The 15,170-nt window shown below is 33.4% G+C and overlaps 1 protein-coding gene across 1 annotated transcript; it reads left to right on the forward strand.

Moving 5' to 3' along the window:
* Window positions 1-7,196: 7,196 nt before the first annotated feature.
* Window positions 7,197-15,136, forward strand: tnnt2b (troponin T type 2b (cardiac)). The gene is made up of 11 exons (XM_052559531.1): window positions 7,197-7,327; window positions 7,657-7,683; window positions 7,844-7,865; window positions 7,995-8,055; window positions 8,386-8,502; window positions 9,320-9,397; window positions 10,209-10,316; window positions 10,397-10,509; window positions 10,649-10,739; window positions 11,000-11,040; window positions 14,174-15,136. Exons 1-11 carry the CDS (start codon window positions 7,264-7,266, stop codon window positions 14,211-14,213), a joined length of 762 nt encoding a protein of 253 aa, XP_052415491.1. The 5' UTR covers window positions 7,197-7,263; the 3' UTR covers window positions 14,214-15,136.
* The last annotated feature ends 34 nt before the right edge of the window (window positions 15,137-15,170 follow it).

The raw sequence follows: 15,170 nt of genomic DNA on the forward strand, positions 1-15,170 counted from the left end.
CATGATGTGCTGATAAGACCAAAGTGACTATTTCATTGGTTTCGCTGCATATTTCTCAGTTTAGCAGTCAATATTTGATTAAATTGCATTACATTCAAACAAAGAAGGGATTGTATTTTCTCAATATATTAATTAATAGAGCCTAATTTCATCTTCAATACCAGTAGATGAAGACCATCAGTAAAATCACTTACCAGCTGCTAGAGGGCAGCATTTATCTGCTAGAACTTATTGTATTAAAATAAACTATCTATATTTATTTACTTATACACTATTTGATCTATATTTATTAAATAGCTTTCCTGTAGCACAAACAGTACAACAGCAACCACAAGGTCATGGGTTCGATTCCCAGGAAAAACAAGAACTTATTAAAGGTAAATGGGTACCACTGAACACAATGTGGGTCTCTTTGGATAAAAGCGTGTGTCAAATGCATGTACTTTAATTTATTAATCATCAATAAGCATTAGTAGTAATAGAAGCTGCAATATATATTTATTCTTATGATGGAAATTATGTTTATGTCAAAACGTTCAAATTATGACCAAACACGGTTTCACAGTTTGAAAAAGAGTATGTATATATAGACCAAAAACACTGAAATCAAAACACTTATGATAACACTGAAAATAAAACATCATTCATTTTTATCTCTAAAGAATATCCATAAAACATCTCAACTATAGTGAAGAGCTTTTGTTCTTAGGAGTGCACTGAAAATAATTGACAGTGAGCTTTAAAAAGCTTGTTAATAAGTCATACTTGAAACTGAAAAACTGCATAAAAAGCAAGGCCAAAGCCATTCATCCAAAACATGTCCAAACACATAACCAGCTGACAAAACCAGTTACTAAGACCAAACACTGCTCACTGTCCAGGACATGTACACGAGGTCAGAGTGTCCAAAAGGCGAAACATTTCATGATTTCAATTTCATTTTTGTGACATTCACCCATTCCTGGTCACATGACTCACCTCTGAAATATGAAAGATCAGCCTTTATGTCCTTCACATAACCTCTGCAATCACTAGACTAGAACATAATAAAGTTTTACTCTAGAGCTGGATTAACTGTCTGAATAGTGTCTCCAGCTCAGTACAGTTCTTCATTCATTGTGCTAAGTTTCTACATTCTTCTTTCTTTTATTCAACGACATAACAAATAGCATGTTTTAAGAGCAGGCCATTTAAAGGTCAGTGTTTCTTCTTGAATGAGCAAGTGAGGACAGGAAGACAGTCTCTCTATTAGCGCTGATATTATACAGTTTAAAAAATCCTTTTTTATTTTATTAATATAATTCATAATATATTGTATATATATCATAATAAAATGTTATAGTGTTTTATTAGGATGAGAATGCATTTGCATATTTTTTATGAATCTCTTTGTGATAAAATTATTATAAAAAAACGTTATAATTTAAATGACACTTTGCAGATAATTTATGACATCTATAATTATATATCTCATATATTTTGTCATAAATATATATATTGATATATTGATATTTTGATATTATTTGGGATGTTATTGTTTAATAAAAAAGGCTATTTTTATATATTTTTTACTTTATGCAGCCCATATAATAATATAAATAATAATGTTAGTTTTTTTCATATTTTGTATTGATGACAGTGGTGGTTAAAATCAAGTTTCAATCTTTTCATGTGAGATACATTTTATCTATTTATATATAACTAATTCTATACTGTAATTTAACAATAAATAAATAAATAAACAAACCACAAATAAAGAAAATAAAACCAATCTAATTTACAGAATACTTTTTATAGTAGGTGCTCTCGAAAAAATTAATTAATAAAATAATATTAATAATAAATAGAGCTGCAAGCAGTGATACAAGGCTATTTCTCAGCAATGGAAATGAATATCAAAAACCTGTTCAGTCACTTCTATGTGGCTTGGTCCATAGATTATCTCTGCCAAATTTTAGAAAAAAAATTGAGTTGTATATTATATAAGTTATTACCATTTCAATGTTGAATTTTTGAACTGTTGGTGGCGCTATATAGAATTTGTCCTAGAGACCCCAAAGTTGGTCAGATCACTATTCATGACCATCACTACAAGTGTGCCAACTTCCATCATTTTCCTATATATTCTGTTCATAGGGCTGTCATAGACTCCCATTGGACGAGAATAAGAAGAGGAATCAGTACAAATACAACTAATAATAATACATGTGCAGTCTGGTTACATACAGTACAATGAAGCTATTGTTTACTGAGACTGACCAGCTTCAAACTTTCTATAAGACTAATAAAAACTAATAAGACACCCGGTGAGATAATAAAGAATAGAGATTCTCCAGCAGGTCACACTTGTCACATTAGTTACTCACTGAATGAATAATGGATTCTGTGATTAACTGTGTTAATATTCTCACCTGCAGGGTTTGACATGCTTTGACCCTTCAAACAGGCACAGGAAATGAGCCACAGGTCAACGTTTATGAGTGCTGCCTAGACAGATTTCGGCTCAACTAGATTTACTAGACATTTTTACCATGACCTAGACAGATGCAAGTCTTCACAGATGTGAAAGACCTTGGTGCATGAATTTCAGAAATAGCATATACCTCAGGCCATCCAAGATGTAGATGAGTTTGTTTCTTCATCAGATTTGGAGAAATATAGCATTAAATCACTTTCTTATCAATGGATGCTCAGCAGTGAATGGGTGCCGTCAGAATGAGAGTCCAAACAGCTGCTAAAAACATCACAGTAGTCTACAATTAATCCACACCACTCCAGTCCATCAGTTAATGTCTTGAGAAGCCAAAAGCTGTGTGTTTGTAAGAAACAAATCTATCATTTAGACGTTTTAACTTAAAACTTCTTGCCAAAAATATAAATCCATAATCAATAATAACGCTTCCTCCAATCTTTTGTTGTTCTCTCACATTAAAATACACCTAAATCTTTGTTTAAAACTGTTTTAGGGTACTTGATCTGTGCATATTTCTTTCCTGATTCACGATGACTTTTTCAATGAAGAAAACAATATTAAGGATTATGACCACATATTTTAGCCAGAAGTGCAATCTAAGAGTTAAAACATCCTACAAACACACATTTTCACTTCACAAGACATTAACTGATGGACTGGAGTGGTGTGGATTACTTGTGGATTATTGTGATGTTTTTATCAGCAGTCGGACTCTCATTCTGACGGCACCCATTCACTGCTGAGCATCCATTGGTGAGGAAGTGATCTAATGCTACATTTCTCCAAATTTGTTCCCATGAACAAACAAACTCATCTACAAATTTGATGACCTGAGGGTGAGTACATTTTCAGAAGTTTTTTACATTTGAGTGAACTATTCCTTTAATTTACCAGTATCTAAATCTTATACCACCTAAGTCACTTTTGTACAAAAAAAAACGATCAGTCCAAAACAGTCCGAGCTCTAAGATCATCATACGAGCACGCAGTTGTCAGCCGATCTAAGAATAGACACGATGCACAGACACAGAGAGATAATGTGTCATTTGTTCTCATTGTGCATGTATTATGTGTGTTCATAGGTGCATCTATGTGCGGAGGCATGTCCAGCCCACCCTCTGTCAACCAAACATCACATATATAGCCATGTAATCTTGGGACAATTTATACATTATTGCAGATCAGCTTCAAGAGCAAACTGCCTTCGGTGACAGACTGGTGAGTAACCTCATCCTGACCAACCTAAAGACAGGTAAGAACAATATCTGCACATCTCCACCAAAAGAATGATAGGGATTGATCCTTTAATGTGTCGTCATCGTAGTACAATCACTGAAAAAGCTGACAAAATCTTCTGTAATCTGTATATGAAACAGGTCTTAATCTAAGCATGTCATACAGAGAGGACGTGGAGTATGAGTAAGTGTCTTGTGCTTCATTTAAGAGCAATTACATGCATTGCGTAGGATGTAACAAGAGAATAAATGCATGAAGTTTATTCACAGACACACATTCAATCACTGACATGTTTATAGGGATTGCTGAAGTTAATGTAACGTTCCCATCTTGTTTGCTTCTGTCCAGGGAGCAGGAGGGTAAGTTTTCATCTTAAATTTTGGTTGTCTGTAAATAATAAATCTGAGTTACTGTAGATCTTAAACTCACAGTTTGCCTATAAACCCCAAAACAACTCACAAAAAACATCCTATGAAAGTGGAAAAAATACAAATATTACAATAAGTATTATTTTTCACTTAAATAGTTAATTTTGATTTTTACTGAATTAAAATAATAATTTAGATTACCCAACAAAATACCTTTTTAATGAAGATGAATAATGAGCATATTGAAATTACTAAAAGGATTAATTCAAATAAACAACTTTAAAATAGAACATCTTAACTTTTACATCAGCCACATAAGAAAAAAAAAGTTTTTTTTGTCATGAGATTTCTAAAAGATGTTCACGCAAACACCCTCTCATATAAAACATTTCACCTTTTTCAAGTCATTTCCACCACATAAGAAAAAAAATCATACTCTAAATAATAATGACAAAATGAAATTATGAAATTAAAAAGTCATTGATATTAAAAGTCATTATGACAAAGAAGAATTATCAATCTTTTGCCATAATTATGACCTTTTTTCTCTTAGTTTCGACTTTTTGTCATTATGATTTGCATGCCATTATTTTGATGTTTTTTATACGGCAGAATTTAGCTTCCTCACCTTTTTACACAGATCTTTGGACAGATATAATTATGGCTATAATCTAAATCTATGCTATTGTGGGATCAAATGCATAGCATTGATGTTTCACTTAATAGTCGGTTTTTATTAAACATGCATGCATGACTCAGTATAATACACTTTATTTAGAGACACTTAACAAATGCATTTGATGATTCTTCTGATTATTCATAATGATTAAAATGCATGCATGATAGGCTTAATTTTCTATGATTTTACTGCTGTTTTTCCTAAAAGCATAGTTTAAGCAGAGAGAGGTGCATGTGTTTGAGAAGGGCTGTTGTTTGGAGCACAATGGCAAGCTCAGTCTCTCCCTCTCTCGGCCGGCCCAAATGGGAATCAGGTTTCCTCCCTGAAGATGATTCGGTTTGCACATCGGCTCCCGGGCTTTTACCCTGAGACCTCAGTTAAAGGTTACCTCTATTGACCAGAAGAGGAGAGAGTGAGATTCACAGCGAATGAGGACGCACTGAACAAAGACATGTATTTTGACTACAAACCGTCTCTTCATGCGACAGGAATGTGTTTAGCCCACTGAAATTAGACCCACAGAAACTGATAAGGGATCAGCAGAAGAATTTAGCTGACACTTTCCACATTTTTTGGCATCCCATGACTTTTCGAAGCATTAGTGGGAACACAAGAAAATTACTAAACCTTAAACTGAAGTGAAAACAAAAAGTCTTAAATCTAATAAAAAATATTAAGAAAACCCTGATAGTATATCAATGACCCTAAAATAAAAAAATAGATAATAAATAGACACATAATCTCAATAACTGATGTTATAAAACTATGTAAATGTGTAAATGTAATATCTATATATAATGAAAATATGCTTTTCTTATTTATACAAATAGTTGTACATATACTGCATTTAAACTGTATATTTCTAAAGTAACATTTGGTCCCAGCGCTGGGGTGTGTGTTGTGAGATCATGTTCTTTGGCAGCACACACCGATATCAGAGGAGTTTATGTGATGTGTTTATGGGCTGGATTAGCTCGAGGGTGGAGTATCAGGACCAGCAGTTTGCCAAACCACATTATCTAACAGCCCTACATGACATCATTCACGATTCTTAGAATTTATTGTTTAAATGAGGCCTGATTTGCTTCATCTACTCTCAAGCGCCTTATATGCATTCAAAGAGTTAAATGAGGCTGAAGTATGTGTGCATTTTGGAGTTGTTTTGGTGACAAAACTATCTCTAGTAGTGAGCTAAATCTATCCTAAAATGAACAAAATGGTTTATTGTCTATAGAAGAAATATATTTTTCTTTAAAAAAAGTAAAAAAAAACAAAAACAAAACAAAAACAATAACAATTTTAATAAAAGCAACATATGTCCTCATTCAGATAAGTGTGTGTTTGAGAGTCTGTGTATTGTGCATGCATGCATTGCTCATTTGCAAGCATATGCATGATTATGTTCTCACGCTGTCTGAGTCTGCTTTGCTCTGAGGAGTTGTGGGATGAGGAGGTGCTTGAGGAGCTTGTTCTAATGCTATTGCTAAAGTCACAGCTAATAATGAATGAGATTTTTTTGCAAGCTTTTTTTATGCCATGCATGAAAATTTGTAAAAAGTTAATTGTTACTTTTTATTGCATAAGTCCTTTTTTACTGAATTTTTTTTATATAAAACCAATTAAATTTTTTCCCTCACAACTCTGAATTTATATCTCACAATTCTTACAATTCCCAATTTTCTTTTTTATATATAAATTTGTACCTATTTTTTTATTTATTTGTTTGTTTGTTTGCTTTTTTTGTTTCTGCATTGGAGTAATACTAATAATAATAATAATAATAAGAATTATAAAGATTACAAGTTTATATCTTACAATTCTGATACAGAAGAGACAAAAATTCAGAAAGTCACAATTATATCCTTTTTTTTTCATTTTATTTATTAATTTATTTTTTTGTGATGAAAAATGTTTGCCATTATTGACTCTGAATAGAACAGATGATGTTGTTGGGTAAATTTCAAAAAGTTTGTCAATTGCATTTCCCGAAATAAAAAAGGGTAAATTATATTTGGATGAACAAATTAATGATTAATTTATTAATTTAAAAGAATGAAAATAATGTTCAATTTTTAAGCCATAACTAGGCAATTTTTTCATGCATCATATAATTTCTTAGTTTCTTTTGCTATAGGGACTGAAAATAAAACCCTCTTAGCTTAATTTGTGTGTTTTCTAAAATGGATAATGCCTGTTAATATTTCCAAAAGTAAAATATTTATAATTTTAAACAACAGTTATTTAGCTAGGTTCTTTCTACTTTAATTCAGTGTGTTATTTGCCATTTCTTTGTAATTATTTGTGAAATTTACTACCAATTTCTTAGTCAAAATTGATTCAAAGTAACTCCTACACCATTTTTATTTTAATATATTAGTTCTTCAGAATTATAATCACTCAGGGTTAATAACTAAGTAATGCAGTAGCATATACAGTTAGTGTATAATGAAACACAGGGCAAGACTTCAAGCGGATCATTATGTGTTTCCAGGTAAATCCTCCTATTTATGTGTTATGTTTTAGGGCTTGTAGAGGCCAGCGGGAAGCAAACACCCAATCCACATCATACAGGTAATAAAATAAAGGTTTATTCAGCAAGTGATTATAATCCGATCAACAACACCCAATAATTATACGTTCACAAAGTCACTGAAAGGTGACAAATTTGGGATGAAGTTTAGAACAATGTCAGCTATTGTCAGCTCAATGGAACACATCCATTATGTTTAAGAAGCTTCGAACACTTCCAGATTTCTTAAGATGAAATACTCTGAAAACAATGGTGACCTTTTTTTTTTAGACAAAATACCTTTTCGTTTCTGATAACAAACATGCCTTCAAGGCTTCTGTATCTATTGTGGATCTTTACATTGCTGTCATAGCTGTCTTTTCTCATGTAGATGCTGCTGAGGAACCTGGGGAAGAAGGTAAAGTGATAACATCAGACTCACTCAAAACTGGTTTCACCCTAGAAACTGAGCCCTGATGACCTTTGACCCCCTTTAAAAGAAACAACAGTAAAATCATCCGCAATTAAATAATACATTTGTAATTTTTCTTTACTCTCCTGCCAACTGGACGATGCAGGAGAAACAAAACCAAAACATAAGTAAGTAAAACTTTCAAATGTGTGCAAAAAGTTTTTATAAATGAAATAGCTTATGTATAATGTATAACAATGCATTTCCAAATGTAAGCATGAAAAAAAAAATACTAAAGCATTGTTGTTGATTATTAGACCCTTTGTGCCAGCTTTGGTGCCTCCCAAAATACCTGATGGAGAGAAAGTTGATTTTGATGTGAGTATTTTATTTTATTTTATGGTGCATCATACTTCATTTAATTATTGTAGCATACAGGTCTTTCATTTGTTTACATTGCATTCATTTGTTTACTACTGCAAGTTTGCTTTGCCGTGTTGTGCATGTCAGCAACAACGCTCTGCAAATGCTTTTGCGATACAGATATATGTTAATACCTGTCATGCCAATAAATCACTCTGAATTATCTGCTACTAAACTAAACAGTGTTTTATGACCTGCACAGTCATAAAACATGTGCTGCGAGTAGTTTCTACTGTACTGTACATTACCACTATAATATAATTACCTTGAACACCGTATCCTCAGGACATTCACCGCAAACGTATGGAGAAAGACCTGACGGAGCTACAGACGCTCATCGAGGCTCACTTTGAGAGCAGAAAGAAAGAAGAAGAAGAGCTGATCAACCTCAGCCAAAGGATTGTAAGACTTTTTGTTTTTTATAAAAATGTAATTAATTTCTTCATAACTATTGTCACACATTACAGTATAAATAAATAAACCCTCACCACAGCAACTATGGTAAAAACAGGTGAACCCTTTTTTTTAAATCACCCTGCTGACAAAATGCTATTGATTTACTAGGTTTTGTTGGTAAACAAAATCAAACTACATCTGAGTCTTCTGAAAACGAGTGTATTTGATAAGATGTGACTGAAATTATCTCTATAGATCCGAATGGAAACTGTGATACATGACCATTAAAAACTTTGGGATTGGTATGATTTAAAAAAGAAAAGAAAAAAGTACTTTTGTTAATCAAGGATCTATTTAACTGATCAAGAGTGACAGTAAAGCATTTATAATGTTACAGAAGCTTTCTCTTTCAGATAAGTGCTGTTGTTTTGAACTTTCTATTCACCAAAAAATCCTGAAAAATAAAGTGTAACATGGTTTCCACAAAAATATATGAAGCAGCACAACTGTTGTCATCACTGACAATATATCAATAAAAAAAATTCTTGAGCAGCATAATTAATTTAATCACAGGAGTAAGTAACATTTTACAATGAATTCAAGTGAAAACAGCTCACAACATTACTGTTTTCACTGACTTTTTGATCAAAAAATGCAGCTTTGGTGAGCAAAAGAGACTTCTTTCAAAAGCATTACAAATCTTCTATTCCAACTGATATTGTAAGTGCCTCTAAATATGTTTGAAAGCTTTCATATGTGCTAAATATGATAAGTGCATCTTCAAAGTTTGGTAAATGTACGTGTTGTCTATGTTGACCATCAGGAGAACCGGAGGGCAGAACGAGCGGAGCAGCACCGGGTCCACACAGAGCGCGAAAAAGAGCGGCAAAACAAACTAGCCGTAAGTTCCTTAAAGTAGACATCACATCGATGTTGTTCACCTTTTATTTTACAACATGGAGATGAGCTATTTTCTTTGAATGTGCGAGACTTCCGGCTTCCAAATCATTAGCTGTTACAGGTTAAAAAAACGTTTACTAATGTTAGATGATTAATGAAAGTGCAATCGACAGGAAAACTGTTTGCACTACAAACCGTTCTGTTTATGATTACGATGATAAATTAATATAATATGATAACTAATACCACTTTGCAATATCAAGTAGCATAATGGTCTGGTTATGCTAAAATTACTGGAAGAAAATGACACCAGACATTTCACAGATACCGTTTTTATATGATTTTTAAAGGGGTCGTGACATGGATTTTTTAAAAAGTATTTTTTATATATATATTTCTTGAGGTTTACTTTATTAATTTTTTTGCACTGAAAAAAAAAAACATGGAAAAATGATAATTTTTAAACCCTCATTCTGACCCCCTGTCTAAAACGACCTGTTTTAAGGGGCGTGTCCTTTAAGGCTCCTCAGTGATCGTCCACTGTTATGATTGGCTGACGTCATTGCATTGGCCTATGGTGAGAAGAAGACTATTCGTCGATTCCTTGCTCTGGAGGCGGAGTTTATGCAAATGTTTGTGCCCCTGTGATGTCATCATGCGCCTCAGATCCAAACAAGTCATTTTTCAGAGCTTGATTAAACAAATGCTTTGTTTATAATGAGGAGGAAGTTTTAAGCTGTGAAATATGGCATAAAAATCAAGGCAAATTTAATTTCTCATATCATGACCCCATTAATTAATATATTTTTCAGGAGGAAAAGGCACGAAAAGAGGAGGAAGAGGCCAAGAGGAAGGCTGATGATGACGCGAAGAAGAAGAAGGTTCTCGCGAGCTTCCAGTACACCGGATACATGCAAAGAGTAATGAGCTCAGAGGTCAAAGGTCACGGTGCACTGTCACTACATGCTTATTTTCTGTTTTGTTTTGTTTTGATTGACAGACAGACAAGAGGGGTCGGCCTAAGAAGCAAACAGAGAGGGAGAAGAAAAAAACGATTCTTAGTGAACGCCGTAAGGAACTGAACATCGAAAACCTGAGTGCCGATAAACTGAGGTGAGGGAGTTGTTAAAACATGACAGCACATACATTAACTATAGTGAAGTAGCATTACATGCATTGTGGCATGAAGCCACAGACTGTTGCTTCACACTCATGGACTGGTTAGTCATGTTCCTCATGTGCTTTTATGCAGAGAAACCGCTAACGAACTCTGGAAGTGGATGTGCCAACTTCAAGCCGAGAAGTTTGAGCTGCAATACAGATACATGTGCCAGAAATACCAGGTGAGGTTTCACATCCACAAAGCCTGACATGATGTTAGAGGAGTCGTAATATTAGGAGAGGATGAGTTTATGGGATGTACAGTACGGTACAACTATCAATTACACACACAAGCAGTCACACCCAGCACAGACTTGGCAGAACAATCATTTGGGCCGGTTCCCGGAAACACTGTTTGATTGACATGAGAAGGAAGCAAAGCTTTTACGGTGATGATTCACCGAGACAGATTCATGTGTGTGATATTTTTTTTGTCTCATAGATCACCGTCCTTAGGAATCGTGTCAGTGACCATCAGAAAAAGTAAGCATACAGCATGTAAGTTCATACAACTAACCAAAGTGCCAGAATTTAGATTTTCTCTTTTATTTTTGTGAGGTTGTTCACATGATCTTTTGGCCCACATTTTAGACAATAATCATCATATTTTTGCCTATGTGAAATTAGACGAAATATACAACAGCAAAAAGTTTGGGATTTTAATGTTGTAAAGTTTTCTCACCAAGGCTAAATCTAGTTGTTTAAAAAATATAGTAAAAACCGTAATATTGTGAAATATTATTGCGATTTAAAATCTCTTTTTTATATTTTAAAATAGAATTTATTCCCATGATACAAAGCTGTATTTTCAGCATCATTCCTCCAGTCTTCAGTGTCACATGATCCTTCAGAAATCATTCTAATATACTGATTTGCTGCTAATGAACATTTCTGATTATTAATGTTGAACACAGTTCTGCTGCTAAATATTTTTGTGGAACATTTTTTTCAGGATTCTTTGATGAATAGCAAGTTCAAAACATCAGCATTTATTTAAAATAGAAATCTTTCATAACACTACAAACATTTTTATTGTCACTTTTGATCAATTGAATGCATCCTTGTTGAATAATAGTTTTAATTTCTTTTAAAATGTTTTGCACGAAAGTGTATATGTGGATTTATATTGTAAACATACAGTTTGTACAATACCTCACAATTCACTAATTATTTTTGATTCACGCCAGCAGTTATCAATCATGCCATCATGAATGTCAATTAAACATTAAAGTTGGAGTCATGTTGTAAAAAATCAGATATGTATGAAGGCAGCTCAAATTGAATTCAGTGTGATATTGTCTTTACATTTGGGAAAAGAGAAAACAGATGTGACCCCGTTCAGCTGCGTGAACAGCTAAAAACCTGCATAGCCCCTATAGGTGTTAAATATCAAACAACGGTTATACAATAAAACATGTTACCTTCAGCTCAGATATGAACAGTGATGAGCAATAGTCCTGAAATAACAAAGTATTAACCTCAGTGTGTGACAGACCTGGGTGAAGACCAAGCTAAGACATGTAATGCCGCTATAGGCTAATCTAGCATAGCATCAAATATATCATGATCAAGTTTGTATACCATATGGTCTTTAAAGGCACTTTAAGATACTTTAAAGAATATTATAGTGATGCCATCATGCTAGTTTTCAAAAACATTGCATTATCATGTTGATATTTAATATATTTTTATGCACACACACACACACACACACACAATTTTTTGTAAACTTAAAATATATAGTTCTAAGTTAAAAGGTGTACTTTGAGTCTAAATATTTATTTAATCTATGATGGACTTCAAAAAGACCATCATACTAGTGTCCAATAACATGGTATTATCATGTTTTTATATAATAATTTCCTATATATTATATGCAATATATAAAAATATACACCGTAAAAAAAGTTTTGTAATCTAATCCAAAATAACTAGTTTAATTTAAGAAAGAAGTATAACTTTAAATTACTGAACCAATTTGATGCAATTCGGCTGATGCAACAATATTATTAGGTTTTTTTGCAAAATATAAAAATATACACTAAAAAATGTTGGTGAGGTAACAAAAATATATTGATATAAAACAAGATATATTGATATAGATTACTGTTATTATATCATATCTATATACTTAATATCATCAAATTGATTCATATATATAAGAATCAATCTGACGATATCAAGTAAATGCAATAAAATAATTTAATATTCAGGAAAATAATAAGGAATTAATCAAAGTAGACTGATTTAAATAGTTAAGTTAATGCAACAGAAATCATTTAATTTAATGCACATTTTTACTTTTTACAACGTATATGGGACTAATTTAGTTGCAAAATATATCTACTAAACATGGCACTTTTTTTTAAGAATGTGGTCATGAGCTCGAGCCTTCTGGAAGTCAGGTAGTTTAATACAAGACCACAACCATCATAATATAACAAACAGCTGCTATTTCAAACCCATCATTCAACGAACTTAACAAATCCCTGTAGTCAAACCCAGTGTTTGTCGGATAGGTGAAGTATCTCACGCCAAACTCATGACTTCTGTCTGACTCATGCCAAATCTGTTTGGACTTGCCGAGCTGTTTCTGTTAATGCGACCGACCGGTACTGAACTGAGCCGAAATACAGCTGGGATGTTCCATCGGGCTCATCTGTGGGAATAAGTGGTGTCTAACAGAGGATTTCTGTAGTTAACTATAGGTATGAAACTTCAGATTCTGTTCCAAGATGATTAATCGAAAGCGTTTCCCTGAGGGGATCCACATTCCCAGGCTCTCCAGTGCACTTAATGAATCTGTTATGATGGGCACACAGAATAAAGACAGATCCGGCAGCTGTTTGGGGGTTAAGGATGAAGTTACAGGGGATCAGACAGACCCGGGGCTCCTGGACTAGAAGAATGGGAGATTTGATCTGGTCTGACCTCGCTACTGCCACAGATCAAGACAACACATGCTGGAAATCCACCTGTACAAAATAAGTCAAATCTGAGGCAGCTAAATAAAGGAAGATGGATTTTGTTAACACCTACTGTAAGGGTGGGTATTTTGGGTCATGCTATATGTTACCCTGAACCACAAAACCAGTCTTAACATGTTATGATAGGACAATATTTGGCAGAGATACAACTATTTGAAAATCTGGAATCTGAGGGTGCAAAAAATAAATAAATACTAGAAACTGAGAAAATCGCCTTTAAAGTTGTCCAAATGAAGCTTTTAGCAATGCATATTACTAATCAAAAATACTTAATATCTATACTTAATATCCTAATGATATTGGCATAAATAAAAAAATCTATTTTGAACCATACAATATATATATATATATTTTTTTTTGGCTATTGCTACAAGTATACCCAGCGACTTAAGACTGCTTTTGTGCTCCAGGGTCACATATTCTTAAAAATAAACAGTATTAACAGATCTAAAAAGACTGAGGCTGAAGCCATTGAAGAAGCTTTTTAAATCCAGCAACAAAAACGGTTGTATTCTTCATGACCCCAAAATACATCACAGGTCGCTCCAAAAACAAAAAGGCAACCATATGATGCCACACTGATCACTTGCATAATTAACTTTTATTTAAAATGTTTTTTTTTCTTTAAGTTCCAAAGGCCCGAAGAGTAAGAGAGGACTACGTAAATAAAGCAGCTTCATGAAGACACCAGCAACGTCTACCACACTGATAATGTAATCATAAATAATATGCTTTCATGTATTCATCTTTTTTTGAAGCACTACAAAGAATAATAACAGGCATCTGACTGAAATATGAATCACTGAAGTTGATGTTAAAGTGACTAATAAATAACTTGCCATTTGAAATGGATTACTCTTTTCAGTGTTTATTAAATGCATGTCATCATAATGAAAGTGCCGTGATGTGTATAGCTGTCATTTATGATTGTATTATCTTAAAGCTGCAGTAGGTAACTTTTGTAAAAATGTATTTTTTACATATTTGTTAAACCTGTCATTATGTCCTGACAGTAGAATATGAGACAGATAATCTGTGAAAAAAAATCAAGCTCCTCTAGCTCCTCCCAGTGGTCCTATTGCCATTTGCAGAAATTCATCCGCTCCTGGTAAGAAACAACCAATCAGAGCATTCGTTTATAATATATAATAGGCGAGTACACCATGAATCCATTTTCCAAACCGTGTTTTTAGCTTGTCCTGAATCACTAGGGTGCACCTATAATAAGTGTTTATATTCGGACTATTTTAGATTGCTTCGGGGGTACCGCGGCGGAGTAACCCAGTACCTTTGTGATTCTTCATAGACATAAACAGAGAGAAGTAGATCCGGCTACAATGTTCTTCCGCAAGACGCAAGCAGTTCTGTTTATTAACCGCTAGAGCGTCAAAAGTTCCCTACCGCAGCTTTAATGTTAATGAATCATAATCGGTGTAGTGAAAGGAGATATAATTGAAATCTAAAAGCATTGTATGCATTTTCAGAGAATTGCAAGCATGATTGTAAATGTTTACAAAACATTATGATGAAGTATATATGTTAGAATACATTCGTTTTTAGACTAATATGCTTTAGTATGTCCTTTTTTGCATGCATGCATAATACAGTGATTTTGTAAATGTAGTT

The sequence above is a fragment of the Carassius gibelio genome, chromosome B6, assembly GCF_023724105.1.
Source record: "Carassius gibelio isolate Cgi1373 ecotype wild population from Czech Republic chromosome B6, carGib1.2-hapl.c, whole genome shotgun sequence".
Taxonomy (NCBI): domain Eukaryota; kingdom Metazoa; phylum Chordata; class Actinopteri; order Cypriniformes; family Cyprinidae; genus Carassius; species Carassius gibelio.